Source organism: Oncorhynchus masou, chromosome 32, assembly GCF_036934945.1.
Source record: "Oncorhynchus masou masou isolate Uvic2021 chromosome 32, UVic_Omas_1.1, whole genome shotgun sequence".
NCBI classification, from domain to species: Eukaryota; Metazoa; Chordata; class Actinopteri; order Salmoniformes; family Salmonidae; genus Oncorhynchus; species Oncorhynchus masou.
In genome coordinates this window covers 53,171,469-53,189,460 of record NC_088243.1, presented here as the reverse complement: position 1 = coordinate 53,189,460, position 17,992 = coordinate 53,171,469, and the positions used below count along the sequence as shown (strand labels likewise).

Below are 17,992 nucleotides of genomic sequence, written 5' to 3'. Positions count from 1 at the left end.
TTATTATGCAATGAAAAACGCCAAGGGGGGTAAATTATTTTGCAAGGCACTGAATGTGTTGCATCCAGACCCTTGTGGAGGAGATGAAAGGAAGGCAGAAAGAGAATATTTGATTCCTCAGACTCGTGATTGAGTTACAAAACTCCCTATTTGATCTGTCACAAGTGGAAATGAAGTGGCTTTCCAACAGGAAAACACACAGGACTGGGAAGAGGGAAGAGCTTGAATGTGCTGGAAAAAAGGGAGGACTGCGGTAGGGAGGGAAGGAGGGAGCAATGGGCCACGTTCCTCCCTGGAAACCACCAATATCCTGATAAGAGCCTTAGAAAAGCATTGCATCATCTGCAGTAAAGTCTCAAATGTCTTGTAGTTTGTGTGTGATCTGGAAATATTTGTGATGGTAGCCATCATTCAATGGCCTGTGCAGATCTGTGTAGTTACATAAATCAGTGAACATTCCAACGAGAACATGATAACTTTAAAATGTCTGCTATGTTAATTGTAGATCTCACATTACTTGTAAACTGTTCCGTGTAATATGGTCATGTAAGTGCTTGAGGAAGGAATGTTCTCATCAGTTCTGACCACATTCGCCCTAATACAATGTAAATGAAAGACATTATAATGTTATATCAAATTAAATGGCCGCTTACATACACACATTGCATTCAGAAAGTATTCAGGCCCCTTCACTTTTTCCACATTTGGAAATTTGTAACACGTTATGTTAAAGCCTTATTCAAAAATGTATTAAATACATGTTTTTTTCTTGTCCGTTTACACACAATAACACATAATGACAAAGCAAAAACAGGTTTTATATATATGTTTTGCATATGTATAAAGAAGCAAAAACAAAATATCTTATTTACATAAGTATTCAAACCGTTTGCAAGAGACTCAAAATTGAGCTCAGGTGCATCCTGTTTCCATTGATCATCCTGGTGATGTTTCTACAACTTGAGGTCACATAGTTGACAATACATGTCAGAGTAAAACCAAGCCATGAGGTTGAATGAATTTTCCATAGAGATCCGAGACAGGATTGTGTCGAGACACAGATCTGGGGAATGGTCCCAAAAAATGTGTGTAGCATTGAAGGTCTGCAAAAACACAATGGCCTCCCTCATTCTTAAATGGAAGAAGTTTGGAACCACCAAGACTCTTCCTAGAGCTGGTCAAACTGAGCAATCGGGGGAGAAGGGCCTTGGTCAGGGAGGTGACCAAGAACCCAATGTCCACTCTGAAAGAGCTCCAGAATTCCTCTGTGGACATGGGAGTACCTTCCAGAAAGACAACCATCTCTGCAGCACTCCACCAATAAGGCATTTATGGTAGAGTGGCCAAACGGAAGCCACTTTTCAGTAAAAGGCACGTGGCTGCCCGCTTGGAGTTTGCCAAAAAGCACCTAAAGGTCTCTCAGGCCATGAGAAAGAAGATTCGCTACGGTGAAACTTGGCGGTGGCAAGATGAATGGAGCATAGTACAGAGAGATTCTTGATGAAAAACCTGCTCCAGAGAGCTCAGGACCTCAGACTGGGGTGAAGGTTCACCTTCCAACAGGACAACGACCTTTCCACTAGATGTTGGAACATTACTGCGGGGACTTGCTTCCATTCAGCCACAAGAGCATTAGTGAGGTCGAGCACTGATGTTGGGAGATTAGGCCTGGCTCGCAGTTGGCGTTCCAATTCATCCCAAAGGTGTTCGATAGGTTTAAGGTGGGCTCTATGCAGGCCAGTGAAGTTCTTTCACACCGATCTCGACAAACCATATGTGTATGGACCTTGCTTTGTGCACGGAGGCATTGTCATGCTGAAACAAGATAGGGCCTTCCCCAAACTGTTGCCTCAAGATGGAAGCACAGAATTGTCTAGAATGTCATTGTATATTGTAGCGTTAAGATTTCTTTCACTTGAAATAAGGGGACTGGCCAGAACCACGAAAAACAGCTCCGTTATTCCTCCTCCACCAAGCTTTACAGTTGACACTATGCACTCAGGCAGGTAGCGTTCTCCTGGTATCTGCCAAACCCAGATGTGTCAGTCAGCCAGATGTTGAAGCATGTTTCATCACTCCAGAGAATGCGTTTCCACTGAAACCCATTTCATGAAACTTCCGACTAACAGTTCTTGTGCTGATGTTGCTTCCAGAGGCAGTTTTGAACTCAGTAGTTAGTGTTGCAACCAAGGACAGATGATTTTTACCCGCTAACAGGAGTGGGCAATTCCAGTCCTCGAGGGCCTGATTGGTGTCACAATTTTGCCCAAGCCCCAGCTAACACACCAGATTCCAATAATCACCTAATCATGATCTTCAGTTTAGAATGCAATTCGATTAATCAGCTGTGTTTGTTAGGGATGGAAAAAAAGTGTCACACCAATCAGGCCCCCGAGGACTGGAGTTGCCCACCCCAGCGCTATGCGTTTCAACACTCAGTGATTTAGTTCTGTGAGCTTGTGTGGCCTACCACTTCATGGCTGAGCCGTTGTTGCTCCTAGACGTTTCCACTTCACAATAACAGCACTTACTGTTGACCGGGGCAGCTCTAGCAGAGCAAAAATTTGACGAACTGACTTGTTGGAAAGGTGACATCCTACTGTATGACAATGCTACATTGAAAGTCACTGAGCCCTTCAGTGTAAGGCCATTCTACTGCCAATGTCTATGGAGATTGCATGTCTGTGTGCTCAATGTTATACACCTTTCAGCAACGTGTCGGGCTGAAATGGCCGAATCCACTAATTGGAAGGGGTGACCACATACTTTTGTATACAGTGCCTTGCGAAGGTATTCGGCCCCCTTGAACTTTGCGACCTTTTGCCACATTTCAGGCTTCAAACATAAAGATATAAAACTGTATTTTTTTGTGAAGAGTCAACAACAAGTGGGACACAATCATGAAGTGGAACGACATTTATTGGATATTTCAAACTTTTTTAACAAATCAAAAACTGAAAAATTGGGCGTGCAAAATTATTCAGCCCCTTTACTTTCAGTGCAGCAAACTCTCTCCAGAAGTTCAGTGAGGATCTCTGAATGATCCAATGTTGACCTAAATGACTAATGATGATAAATACAATCCACCTGTGTGTAATCAAGTCTCCGTATAAATGCACCTGCACTGTGATAGTCTCAGAGGTCCGTTAAAAGCGCAGAGAGCATCATGAAGAACAAGGAACACACCAGGCAGGTCCGAGATACTGCTGTGAAGAAGTTTAAAGCCGGATTTGGATACAAAAAGATTCCCCAAGCTTTAAACATCCCAAGGAGCACTGTGCAAGCGATAATATTGAAATGGAAGGAGTATCAGACCACTGCAAATCTACCAAGACCTGGCCGTACCTCTAAACTTTCAGCTCATACAAGGAGAAGACTGATCAGAGATGCAGCCAAGAGGCCCATGATTACTCTGGATGAACTGCAGAGATCTACAGCTGAGGTGGGAGACTCTGTCCATAGGACAACAATCAGTCGAATTTTGCACAAATCTGGCCTTTATGGAAGAGTGGCAAGAAGAAAGCCATTTCTTAAAGATATCCATAAAAAGTGTCGTTTAAAGTTTGCCACAAGCCACCTGGGAGACACACCAAACATGTGGAAGAAGGTGCTCTGGTCAGATGAAACCAAAATTGAACTTTTTGGCAACAATGCAAAACGTTATGTTTGGCATAAAAGCAACACAGCTCATCACCCTGAACACACCATACCCACTGTCAAACATGGTGGTGGCAGCATCATGGTTTGGGCCTGCTTTTCTTCAGCAGGGACAGGGAAGATGGTTAAAATTGATGGGAAGATGGATGGAGCCAAATACAGGACCATTCTGGAAGAAAACCTGATGGAGTCTGCAAAAGACCTGAGACTGGGACAGAGATTTGTCTTCCAACAAGACAATGATCCAAAACATAAAGCAAAATCTACAATGGAATGGTTCAAAAATAAACATATCCAGGTGTTAGAATGGCCAAGTCAAAGTCCAGACCTGAATCCAATCGAGAATCTGTGGAAAGAACTGAAAACTGCTGTTCACAAATGCTCTCCATCCAACCTCACTGAGCCTGAGCTGTTTTGCAAGGAGGAATGGGAAAACATTTCAGTCTCTCGAAGTGCAAAACTGATAGAGACATACCCCAAGCGACTTACAGCTGTAATCGCAGCAAAAGGTGGCGCTACAAAGTATTAACTTAAAGGGGGCTGAATAATTTTGCACGCCCAATTTTTCAGTTTTTGATTTGTTAAAAAAGTTTGAAATATCCAATAAATGTCGTTCCACTTCATGATTGTGTCCCACTTGTTGTTGATTCTTCACAAAAAATACAGTTTTATATCTTTATGTTTGAAGCCTGAAATGTGGCAAAAGGTCGCAAAGTTCAAGGGGGCCGAATACTTTCGCAAGGCACTGTATATGGTGTAGTTCTGAGCATGAGAGGAGTAACTCAATGAAGATTCCGAACATGGTTTAGAGGCTTTGAGAAGGAAGTGGAGCATACCTGCTGTGGAAGACCAGGCGACTTCAGCTTCAAGGAAAATAAAAGGAGATTACAGCAGGAAGCACATTGTGAAGCAAAGTGTAAGATGGAGAAAAGAGAGATCGTTTATGTGTTTTTGTAAAAATTCTTCACCCATGGATTTGAAGGGGCTTTTGGGGGCCTTTTCGTTACATAGAGCAACATAATGTTCCTGGGCTAAAATAAATGTATTTTCTTGTCCGGTCGGTCGATGCATCAATAAAGTGCTCTTGTAAGTGATTTCGCCCGAGGAAAGTAAAACACTCTGTCAGCTTCTGTCCCAGACTAGTTGGTTCAGTGGTTTAAAGGCCTTGAGTAGGTGGGGTGGCCTGGGGGTGGGCATTGTGAGGCCCTGAACACCTGCTGTTTGGATTGCCACCTTATCCCTCACACAAATGAAAACATACAATGGGCAGCAGGGTGCACAAAAGCCGCTTGTCGATTGCTGACCCATACCAGATCACAGCGTTCTAAAAGCCTGTTTAATTGACTTCTTTGAGTAGCGATGCCTGATTATATTCCCTGGTGAAACATGTTTTCCACGATGTAACAGTTGCTGGGAACAGTGAAGGATAGAGATAAGAGAGGAGAGATTGTAGTGCGAGGGAGGAAGAACGCTGGGTTAGAGAAGGGGAGCGAGATAGTGCTGTGTGGGACCGAGAGGCAGGGTGAGAGAGAGAGGGTGAGTGAGGGACAGAGAGTTGAGGGTCAGAATGAGAAGTTGAAAGAGTGAGGAGGGCGATAGAAAAAGTAGTGAGAGTAAGAGATGGAACAGAGAGCGTGTGAGAGAGAGCAGAGAGAGGGGGAGAGTGAAGAGCAGAGAGAAGAGCAGGGAGAGGGTGAGAGGAGAGCAGAGAGAGGGTGAGAGAAAAGAGTAGAGGGTAAGAGTGAGGAATGGGAGGGTGACTTCACCAGCAGTCAGGCCCTTGTCCTCTCTAAGGCCACAATATGGCTCCCATTAGAGCTCTTTATGCGCAGAGCTGAGGAAGTCTTTTGAAATCCAATATGCCTTTAAATCAGATTTATAAATGTTTATTTATATTATGAGAAACATACACTGAGCCCCACGTCAGGAGACCCGTGTGTGTGTGTGTGTGTGTGTGTGTGTGTGTGTGTGTGTGTGTGTGTGTGTGTGTGTGTGTGTGTGTGTGTGTGTGTGTGTGTGTGTGTGTGTGTGTGTGTGTGTGTGTGCGTGTTAGCGATGGGATAGAAGAGCGAAACAGTTACATATCGCAATATTCTTTTTGGAAAATATATCGATATTTGACTTCAAATATTGATTTAGAAAATGTTTTAAATAGTACTGTAGGTAGCGTTACCTAGCGCTAGTCAGGTGTACCTGCGGGAAAACACTTTGTCATCGTATAGCTTGTTCTCCATCTTCTTTTTAAGTAGTGAGCCAACATATTTCCCTGACTGATCAAAACTAATTTCGTCACGCTCTCTCTTGTCTCTCTGCAGTAGACATATAGTAAGCAATATGCTTGGAACATCAAATCACAATAAAATCGCAGTATGAATTCGCAATACATATAGAATCGCGAGAATCGCAGCACATATCGTATCGGCATCTAAGTATCGTGATAATATCGTATTGTGAGGTTCCTGGCCATTTCCAGCCCTAGTGTGAGCGTGTGAGAGTGTGTGTGTGTGTCTGTGTGTCTGTGTGTGCTTACGTGTGCTCATGCAATAGTGTGTGTAAGGGTGTGTGTGTATTTAATGTGTGTGTTTTTTCTTCCCTAATTCTTCCTTTGTGTCGTACATTCTGAGAAGTAGTTCAATCGGAGTAACAGTCTGCAAGCAAGATAAGCTTTTGGCTCCAGAGAGAAAAATGGATCAAATCAGAAGTAACATCAATGTGTATTTGTTCGAGGCCTTTGTCATTCTCCAGTCTTGTCCTACATTCATGCTGTCAGTATGGACTGTATACAATACACACTGACATAGTTACAGGCAGGCCTATGATCCCCACGCAATGGTATGTGGATTTCCATGAGGGAGCAAACACACACACGCACGCACACACACACACACACACACACACACACACACACACACACACACACACACACACACACACACACACACACACACACACACACACACACACACACACACACACACACACACACACACACACACACACACACAGGTGAGCACTCTAGCATCTTACCTGTTGGCCCCAGTGTGTTTGAGATATGAGCAGAGCTTCGGGCCACTCAGAGAGTCCTGGATGGCTCCTCTTTGCCCAGTAAGGTAGTCAGGTACAAAGTCTCTGGGATGAAAGGACTTGGCCCCCGGTGTCTTAGGTAGGGGCCACAAGGCAGAGAGAGACTGAAGAGAAGGTGCTCTTCTCCACACCTCAGGGGCAATCTTCCACAGCGTGATGGACACCCAGCACACCACCTCACAGCCACCGTGCCCCGCCATCATCTCCACAGAGTAGAGCAGTGTGCTGCTTGGGCCGCGGCCAGGGAACCTCTGCATTACCATCCCATGTTCACCAGCGTGGATAGAGAACTGATAGACTGACCCTGATTATGATGATGTGTGATTATCGTTCTAACATCTCTCTCTCTCTCTCCTTTCAGGGACTTGGACAGGAATAACATCACCAGGATCACTAAAGTTGACTTTTCTGGCATCAAGAACCTGCGAGTTCTGTAAGCATTCCCTCCGTCCTTCACAAATAAGCATGATAATAAGACCAAATTTGATATAACGTTGATATACACTGAGGGTCCAAAACATGAATAACACCTTCCTAATATTGAGTTGCACCCCCCACCCCCCAAGGTTGACTCCAATGCATCCCACAGTTGTGACAAGTTGACTGGATGTCCTTTAGGTGGTGGACCATTCTTGATACACACGGGAAACTGAGGGTGAAAAACCTATTACCATGCCCCGTTCAAAGGCACTTAAATCTTTTGTCTTGCCCATTCACCGTCTGAATGACGCTCAATCCATGTCTCAATTGTCTCAAGGTTTAAAAATCCATGTCTCAATTGTCTCAAGATTTAAAAATCCATGTCTCAATTGTCTCAAGGTTTAAAAATCCATGTCTCAATTGTCTCAAGGTTTAAAAATCCGTCTCAATTGTCTAAAGTTTTAAAAATCCATGTCCCAATTGTCTCAAGGTTTAAAAATCCATGTCTCAATTGTCTCAAGGTTTAAAAATCCATGTCCCAATTGTCTCAAGGTTTAAAAATCCATGTCTCAATTGTCTCAAGGTTTAAAAATCCATGTCTCAATTGTCTCAAGGTTTAAAAATCCATGTCTCAATTGTCTCACTGCATAAAAATCCTAACTGAAGTTGGACTTACCCAGGTTGCTTTGTTTAATGCATTTGTGTCATTAAGGGAGAAAACATTGGTTATAGTCATTAGGAAAGAAACAGGTTATAGTGATTAAGTAAGTCATTTTGAATTTACAATGTTTATGTTTAACCTATAAGTAGCTGTCTATAATCCCACGATTACGAGCCATTGGAAATAACTAAGCAAATGGAAATGTGGAATCATGGAAGCAAAATGTCATAATTGCACAATATTTACAAGGTTAAAAAGCATAGCGTTGGTACGTTTTACCTGGCTAATGACATGCAGTAAAACCCAACTGTAGTATAACTTCCCTCCAACTCCTCTCACGGCTATCACAATGATGATACACAAAGGAAAGTATTTGACACTCATCGGTTTGGAGTTGCACCGATTGACTCGACGGGCTCCTTCCTCCCCTCTCTTGCCCGGAGAGAGAGCTTGAGCACGTGTGACCGCGTGCTGAGCTAATGACTGTAATCTAACAACGCCTTGGTGCTCTTTACCTCCTGAACAAGGGCGTGTAAAAGGATGGCGTGGAGACAGAAATAACCGGCAATCGAAAGCGCCCAAGGAGTGGTAATAAGCAGGGTCTGTCCTGCAGTGCTGTCAGACGGGTCGGCTACCTTTTTCTTTATGTGGTTCATGATTAACAGCAGTCAGCCAGTGACATTTCCCTACTCCAAACCATGTGGATGTAGAAGTCTTGGGAACGACATCTGAGTACACACACACATACATTTAAGGGATTCCCTTGGTCCCTTCGTTTTGGGCTGATGAGCACATTACTGTAGGTACTTTTTCTCTGCTGGCTTGCCCCTCATGATAGTGTAGTTGCTGGCCTATGTCCCATATGGATAATGGACCACATAAACTATATGAAAACAATACTATTATACTACACGATACACATAACCCCATCTGGTGGGTTCAGAGAATATTTACTTAAATGTCGATAAATAAACCAGCGAGAGTTTGATCCCATGTTTGTGGGAACCAGATTTATATATCAGATCATCATCCAAGGTATAGGATTCGTCTTTTATCAACCAAATAAGGCAATTATTTTGGGCTAAACATTTTGGTCTTTGCCTAACTAGCTCCATCTGAGACCAATCCACGGGTATTAGAGCTGCTGGCTTTTGGCTAGGCCAATGGGTTAGTCTGGAAACCTGCGGTATTCTTCACAAATTGCCTCTGAATATTTCTCTTATGATGAGGCCAACTGTGTCATCTCCCCCTGACAAACGGATATGACAAAAACATGTATTAATAGCAGTAAAGCAGTCACATGTATAAACATTTGCTTAAAAGACAATTTATAACCGAGAGCCTCCTGCCAAAAGACCGGAATTCCACATGAGAAGCGTAGAATGTTTTCTGTCTCGCGTTTCCACTTTCTGCTTATGGCCTTGGTTGTATCAAGCCGCCATGAGTATCAGTCACTCTGCGATTCATGTGGTTCTCATATATGTCACTCCATGTCACTCCAAATTGGCCCTAATATCCAGAGACACAAATATAAACAGCATATCCATGGAGATGGAGATGTTCTGCCTTTGTAAGGCATCTGGAAAACCTTAGGGATGCTGAAACATGACATGATGTTCCCAGAGCAGAGGGTAGACACTCGACAGACTAAAGTAAGGAATACCCATTTAGACCTCAAAGGAAAACCCTGCATTTATAGTTACATGGTCTTGTTTCTAAAAGGAGTACACGGTGTTGCTTTGAAAAGGAGTACATGGTCTTGTTTCTAAAAGGAGTACACGGTGTTGTTTTGAAAAGGAGTACATGGGTCTTGTTTCTAAAAGGAGTACACGGTGTTGTTTTGAAAAGGAGTACATGGGTCTTGTTTCTAAAAGGAGTAGACGGTGTTGCTTTGAAAAGGAGTACATGGTCTTGCTTCTAAAAGGCGTTCTGTAGCTTTACCCCATGTTGCGTTTAACCCATGATTTATAATGTTGTCTCCCTCTTTTCTGTCAGGCACCTAGAGGACAACCAGATCACAGTGATTGAGAGGGGGGCGTTCCAGGACCTCAAACAGCTAGAGAGACTGTAAGTATCCCTAGACGACCTCACTTCCACACCCAGCAGCCACTGCAGCAGACTGACACCCTCTAGAAACGTTTCACCCCTAATACCACGTTTGGGTATTTACACTGTTTCTGTGTGCTTAAGTGTGTGTGTGTTTGTTATCTGTGTGCGTTGCACGTGTGTGTGTGTGTATACCATATATGACCTCTCAGAAGCACTCAAAAAGGCATATTTAGATAAGGATGATATAGATTACCTACATTTAAAAGTCAAGGTGGGTGACTCTCTCACCTGCTCCTCGACACAGTTGAAGCATACCTCCACATCACTCCTGAGTGTGAACATTAACACTCTGATGTGAAACTGACTACTCGGTCAAAACAACATGGAGGGAACTGCTTCTGATGTCCAAGTGAATAACCTAGACATTTGGCTTACTGACCTTGTCTGTGTCATTGGGTTTGTTTCGGTCTGGAAGTAGCTGGCTCACCACACACTGGTAACTAAACCAAACCCAGGCTTGCCAGCCATGACGATGGTCCAAGTCCGCCTGTCGAATGTGCGTCAGTACCTGGGCAGACCATCTCCCAGATCTCCCAGCCAAGTCCCCTTTCTGTCACAGCCTCTTCCTATCCTGCCAGGAACTCACTCTGCCTGGTTGTTATTCTGCCGGCCCATCCGCTTTTCACACCGCTCTGGAATTTTGCAGTATTCTGGCATTCCTGCCCCCGTCATCCCCTTCTGACCCTGGTATGGTTCTGGATACGGCTGGAAAGGAACCCGGGTCTGAGTGAAGGGTCCTATGTCCGCAGACTACGCACTGACACTCCTGCCCTGTTGACTGGAGCCCATGTGTGACTTGGGCGGTCAGGGTGCTGTTTGTATGGCACGGGCGGGCAGTGCACACATAGACCTCTCGCTTTATGACCCTGGCTCTGGGACAGGTGGGCGTTAGTACCGCGGTGTAACATGACAAGAATCACACTGACAGAGATCGTAGACAGGGCCATGGGAACATATCTCCAGTCATGTTGTCTCTCTCTCTCTGAGGGAAATGTATGTCAGTAGAGTGAAGTAATGGGGTGAGGGAGTTGACCTTTGCTGAAATGGAGCTAAGGAATCAGTGGAGGAAAGTATCAAAACAGATCTGATTTACTTCGATTAGATCAAAGTCAGTGTTGTCAAGTGGTACATCAAATGTGTCTTATAGGAATATTCCAGGCTTGACAACGTATGTGACAGTTGATCTTCTCCCTAATGTTGTGTTCCTCATTGAGGTCAGGTCAGAGATTGAGGCCTTTGCTTTGAGCTATAATGATTTGTGGCGTAACAGCGTGGAAAGTAGATATGCTAGCTGGCTAGGTGTTTGGTAAGCCTTTAGTCTCATCCATCCGGCTGTGCAGGCCAGGGATGGATGAGGACAGAGGGAGACAGAGGGAGAGTGATCAAGCTCTGAGGGCTTCTTTCATGACATCCTGAGAACCTCCCCCGGCTTCCTCCACATACCTCAGCTGTGCCCTGTGACCCCCTGTCTCAGAGAAAGGCTTTGGTGCCATGATAAGGCCTAGCATCCGGAACCCCCCCCCCCCCCATGTTAGCCTGTAGAGGCTCACCACAGTGATAATGGCCTTTAAAGGCTTCAGATGACGTCAGAGCCTGATAACCTATGCCCGTTTTCATAGGAAGTCACCCGCTTTAGCCCATCTGTGAACTCTTGACCTGGGGCGCTGCCATTGGCTTTTCCCAGTCTTCCTGTTCCGCGAACAAAGGGTCATCCCCCTTCAGAGGTTCTAATCTGATTGATTGATTGGAGCGTCTGTGTGTCGTTTACATTTCGCCGGCCTTCTCATCGATCTCTGTTCCCTGCTGTACCACAACACAATGGTGCTTGATGTTGCTGTATGTGTCAGCCCTTAAATGTTCCCTAAGTCTGTCTCTCTGTGTCTCTCTCACACTACACGACACACAAACACAGTCCAAACTGTTCTCTATTCATTTCACATAGTTAAATGTCTGAATGCCTCATCAAACAGCGCTTATTTGACCAGACTGATGCTTTCGCCCTTCCCTTGCGCTCTCTCTCCTCTCTCCCTCTCCCTCTCCCTCTCGCTCTCTCTCTCTCTCTCTCTCTCTCTCTCTCCTCTCCCTCTCTCTCCTCTCCCCCTTTCTCTCCCTCTCTCTCTCTCTCCAGGCGTCTGAACCGGAACAAGCTGCAGGTTCTCCCAGAGCTGCTGTTCCAGTCCACACCCAAGCTTGGCCGCCTGTAAGTCACAATGCTACTTCTCTTTTGATATCTGATCGCCGGGAAACAAAGTCAACTTCCCCACTGTTTTAATTTCAATCATTGTCTCGGATGGGGGTTTCCGCTGAAATATTTAGCTTCCCATACAGTTGGAAGAGGAGAGGAGATTTGCGGTCAGTGCAGGGACAGTCACCGTGTTATTATTCTTTAACCCCCCCAGATGTTGGGCTTTTATTTGGGTTGCGGATCCCTGCTAGGTGTAAGGTGACACAGCCCGGCTCTGTACTCCTGTCCTTGAGGTGAAGGTGTGCTAGGGGGAATGTTTTCCTGGGACCGGAGGGGGTAACTGCAGAATTTTTATTCTTGAATATCCATTTCGCCGAGCCCTTTGAATGCATGGCCTGGTCACACCGCAGCCGTTAGCTTTGCTGTCAAGGAGGACTAGAGCCGGTCCTCAGAGAAACACTCGTACTCAGGTTCGCCCTGTGTGGAACCGACAACCGGCCCTGAACTTTACTAGTGTTTACTTTGGGGCAGCGTTGGGGCTCTATTAACTTGGGTTTAGTGTATTTTTTTAGTTGTTGTTCTACTGTGAAATGTTTCCATTAGGAAAACAGAGAGATTGGAACTGCCAAATAATATGTTAATCTCTTTCAAAATTGTCTTTGTTCCCTTCATTGTTTTGGAGATTACTCCAGAGATGAATTCACAGCCTATTTGTTCACACTGTGCGGCTCCATGTAACGGTGATGACTTGATCCGCGTTTGACGACAGCAGTCATGGCTCTGTTTAAAGAAACGAGACTCTCCGCTGCCAATTCAACAGCAGTTTGTGTTTCTCCTCTGGGCTATCGATGCTGTCTCAGAAACACTTGTTGAGAATGACAGTTTAATTTCCTCTCCTCCCTATTCTGCTCCACCATAAAAGCATTATTGGCAATGAATTTAGTATTTTTTTGTATTTATTTATCAGAGGTTAATAAGGCATTCTTTACAATCCCAGACCGTTTCTAAGGAGTGGAAAGAATGGACAAAGCGAATACTGTAAATCTCTCTGTTTCTTATCCTTTTCCCATCAGCAAATTTAAATTATAGTGTCTGAAGTTTCCCCCCAAAGTTCGTTTGAGTTCTTTATCCGGTGAAGTTTTGCTATGACTAAACTATCCTGTAATGAAGGCTGTCCTAATCTGGTCGGAGAGAGAGGTGGTTTACGAGGGGTTCATGACCTCTCCCTGTCATACTTGGTTATTATCTGTTATGGTAGTGTGATATGAATTGCCTAACCCCTAACCCTGGTATTAAAGACCCTGCTCGGGCCGGCCAGGCTGAGGCAGCTGTAGAAAGCATACGCAGCGCATCACGGTCCAACAGGTTTATTTGATGTGAGTCTTGCCCTCGCCCTTCGCACTAGCCAGCGTTCCAGGAAACATTCTGCTGCTTTGGGTCAGGTCAGAGAAAGGTAATGGTTGCATCCATTAACTTAGCTGCAAGAGTCAAGACCGAGGGAGAGGAAGTGAAAAGAAACGAAACATGGTCTGTCCCGTCGGTCCGGGGGACTTTGATGTGAATGTGCCATCATGCAAACAAATGCATAATAGATGAGCTGGAGACAGGGGTGACCGATCAGACTGCCTCACAGCTACATCCACAGGCAGGCTCAGGTATTGGCTGATGGGGCCATGGACAGTGAGGGTTGTGGTGGTGGTGGTGGTGGGGTAGGAGAGCTGGAGCCTGGTGCCCCAGAGTTGGTGGAGGTTAGGGTTGGGGGAGGGAGGCTAGCCTGGGCCTGGCCTGGGTCGGTGGGATGGATCATGGATCATGGATGATCATGATGGAGCCACTGGGCTGCTGGCTGGGGCGTTTGTGGTCAGCGCTCCCTGTGCAGGCCCACTCTGCTTGGAAGGAATGCGGTTAGAGTTACAGGGCTGAGACTGCAGCTCCGCTCTGCAGAGCACTGTCTGTGTGGGCCAAGGAAGCAGGGGCCTCTCTCTCTCTCTGTCTCTCTGTCTCTCTGTCTCTCTCTCTCTCTCTCTCTCTCTCTCTCTCTCTCCCTCTCTCTCTCTCTCTCTCTCTCTCTCTGCAAGGATAGCTCTCTATCTAGCAGGGGATTTCTGTCCCTCTCTTTCTATTTCTCTCTCTGCTCTATATCTCTATCCTCCTCCTCCTATTCACTGACTGCCCCTCTAGACGTCTTCAACCTGATGGCTAATGGAAAGCAAATGAAGAATTAGAGGGAGTCCATGAAGATGCCTGCTCCTGTTTATTAATGGTGACTGGGATGAGGCCCCCCGTATTAACTCCACTTCCTCCTGACTGGCTGGTCGGTCGTCAGGCCCCCATGTTGTGGTGTTTGAACGCAGGATATTTCAGCCAGCAATACCCATGGGACTCAACCACTCCCTGCCAAAGGCTTGCTCAGGTTGTATGTGATTGGTGCGCATGGAGGGCGTAATGCACAATGTTTTCTTATCCCCCACCCCTCTAGTCAATTGAGAGTCCTCCCTTCAATCTTGGTGAGCAATTATCCATTAGTGAGTAGAGTAGTTAGCCTGTCTAAATGCTATGGCCAGCAGTGTAGTGGTGGTAACTCACTGTGATTGATTCTGCCAGAAGAAGAAGTAGTTGGATGCCTGCTCGGTGCTAGAGTCTGGGCATGGGCCAGCTACATCCCCACTCCATCCTCCCAACCACCCCCCTCTCCCCCCCAGCCCCTTCCAAACTCTGCTATCGTTTGCCCACAGTTTGTTATCGTGTCAGGAATCGTTCTGCTGTTTTCCCATCACTTTGGCTCCAGTTCCAGTTTGTTTGGTTTTCACGGGACTCCATATTTGCTAGAAACAAATAACTCTCCCGCACATTTCGTTTCTCACGCCTGTTGGACGAGGACTGATTTAGCGAACACACAGAAGCAGCAGATTGAGCTTTTTCCTAGTCTTCTTCTCTGTGTTAAAGCACGGTGCTTTAAACCAAGGCCTGCAGAACAGACATGCATGTAGGCTACTGTAGCACCCCATATCAGTGTTTCTCTTTAAAGCTCTTAAGCTGGCAAACAGGCTGTGTGGCTGTGTACTGCCTGACCACAATGCTCCTCCTGCCTCCGATATCTGCCTAATAATTCAATACGTCCCGAATGCATAAACCATGGAGCCCTGGCACGCAGCTCAGCCATTGGGCCCTCTGATTGTTTTCAGAGAAATGAAGCTCTCCCAGAATGCAAGCCAAATGTCTTCCAAAATAGGGCTGCACTCAGCCAGTTTCTGGAGGCCAGACAGCTTTGTGATTTACTCCAAAGACATATTTAGATAAATACAAGCTACAAAGACATTGGAGCTCTGCTTCTGAGCCAATGAGAACCGGACGGGGCACAGCTTGTTGGTAGATACAAAACGTTTTGTTTTGTTTAGTTTAGTTTATTCGGATCCCCATTAGCTACTACACATGCAGCAGCTACTCTACCTGGGGCCCACATAAAACATACAAATAACATGACAAAGTACAGAACAGTTATAGCCAAGAACAACATACGATATTTTTTTACTTTTTGAATTGAATGTAATAATAATAAAAATGACTTATATAATGGAAAGAGACAACAAAAATACTATTTACACACTTTTCATATATACAGTGCCTTCAGAAAGTATTCAGACCCCTTGACTTATTCCAGCCTTATTCCAAAAAAAGTATTAAATTGGTTTACTAATCAATCTACACACAATAGCCCATAATGACAAAGACAGTTTTGAAAATGTATTTTTTTTTCAAAGTCATTAATAAAACATGTTTAATTTCCATGTGTACTAGGAAGCTAAAAGTGCCCCAGGCCTTGAAAAAGAAACAACTCAACTGATGGAAAGTATGAGGGGATATCGGTGAACAAATGCCACGGTCAAGGCTATGAGAGTGCTATGAGTGGGGCTTGCTCAGGTGGTCAAAAGCGCTTATCAATCCGAGAGCCTAATACTTCCTTAGGTAGTTCTTTATGAGTTTTAGTCTAGAAAACGATCTCTCCGCAGAAGCTACAGGTACAGGGATGGTAAAAACAGCTTGGTTGCCGTAGCAACATCAGGGAAGCTGGGCAGAAGGGAGGGGTGCTTCATATAGAGCAGTTCTGTGACATCCTTACTTGAGCCTTTCGTTGTCTTTCATTGCCGGCATCAACACGTTACAGAAAGATATGAACTGTACAGGAAGCTCCGGGGACAGGCCGTCGGTATACTGAACAGCTAATAAATTGGCAGATGCAAACAGATGATCATCTTTTGCGGGCAACAGTTTTTGAGGGCTTGAACAAAAAAAAAGAGGTTTACGATTTCCTTCATGCTGGTGAACTGGCTTTTGAGTTGTTTGGTTGCAGTATGAACAGTCCCTGGTCTCTGGTATATCTTCACTAAGTGTATATCATTCCCACGCTAAGTTTAAATTGTGTGTATCGCAATGGACATATAATTCACAACGTCTCAGGAAAGACTGTCTGGGTTGGCAATACTCAGTATAGGAAACAGTTGGGCCTGCAACCTGGACCTACAGGCCGTGGTGAATACATTTACACACAATAAAGGAGGACTCCAAGAGACCAGGGGAGTCTCTTAGGCCATTTGTGTAGGCTATTAGCCAGACAAAACCCACTGAGCTCAACAATAAATAGTGGCTGAATTTATCCTCAAGCTGACTACTTTTTTCCCTCATTGTTAGGCTATTTGATGTGTCATTTTTATAAACAGTTTATAAATGGCAGCTAAATCTGGTATATAGCTATAGATAGTACACTGCATAATGAAACAATCCCTAGTAAGCTCGTGTTTTGAGGGTGGACTGACTGTAATAATTGGCATTAACAGAATGGTTTTATGCACAACAAATGTCTATCCAAGCTCGGAGAGAGCGCTACGACGGCTCATGTCATGCAGGTTCAGGCGGCCTATATAGGGCCGTTGCATAATTAACTAAATCTATTGGTAGCTGATTAGTATGCTGTTGCATCAGAAATACATTTTACAATTTGCCATGTCTGAATTTCCAACTTTAATGACTGAACAAGTAATGACATTATTGTCACCAGCCAGCAGCCTAATAATGGCTGCTTTCTGACACCGTGTACAGCATGTGTCAAATTCATTCCACGGAGGGCTGGGTGTCTGCAGGTTTTCACTCATCTCCTGTACTTGATTGATGAATTAAGGTCACTAATTAGTAAAGAACTCTCCTTACCTGGTTGTCTAGGTCTTATTTGAAAGGGGAAAAATCCAAAAACTTGCAGACACTAGGCCCTCCATGGAGTCAGTTTGACACCCCTGGGGCACAGCTTTGTGAAGCGTTAGGCTTAACATGAGAAAATGACGACCAAATAGGCCTAGGCATAAATATTTATCAATTAGGTAAAACTGTACATGCCCTGGCACCACAGAAAGCCTACCATCGATTTGATAGGCATGCAGCTGTATAGACATGTTGCAATTCCAGCACCATGGACAGCGATTGGCAGTCTATACTTTGTGAGTGGCTGTCTGGCTGACACATTCCATTTTTATTTTATTTTAAGAGGGGTGGGGGGGGGGGGGGCAAATGCGACCTTGCAGGGGGGTCCAGAGAAACTGCGTTACACCAGTGCACCACACACATATTCTCCAGGTACTGACAGTTTGCACTTGGTGGTCTATAGCAGCCCCCAAAAAGAAGAGGCTTCAGATGAGGCAGGTGAACCTGTAACCACAGCACTTCTACTTCATTTGCCTCTCTGAGCTTTATAGAAATATGGCTCTGAATATATACAGAAACACCTCCCCCGTAGACATTCCTGTCTTTTCTATAGATGATATATCCTTGTATTCTTACTGCTCTATCATCAAAGGTGCTGTCTAAGTGAGCCTCAGAAATGGCTA

At 44.9% G+C, this 17,992-nt stretch overlaps 1 protein-coding gene across 1 annotated transcript in view; it reads left to right on the top strand.

Moving 5' to 3' along the window:
• Nucleotides 1-17,992, top strand: part of LOC135526196 (slit homolog 3 protein-like) — a 214,525-nt gene that overhangs the window by 11,386 nt on the left and 185,147 nt on the right. Inside the window, exons 3-5 of the mRNA XM_064954354.1 lie at nt 7,103-7,174; nt 9,818-9,889; nt 12,060-12,131. Coding sequence (XP_064810426.1) covers nt 7,103-7,174; nt 9,818-9,889; nt 12,060-12,131 — 216 coding nt within the window. The remainder of the gene's footprint in view (nt 1-7,102; nt 7,175-9,817; nt 9,890-12,059; nt 12,132-17,992) is intronic.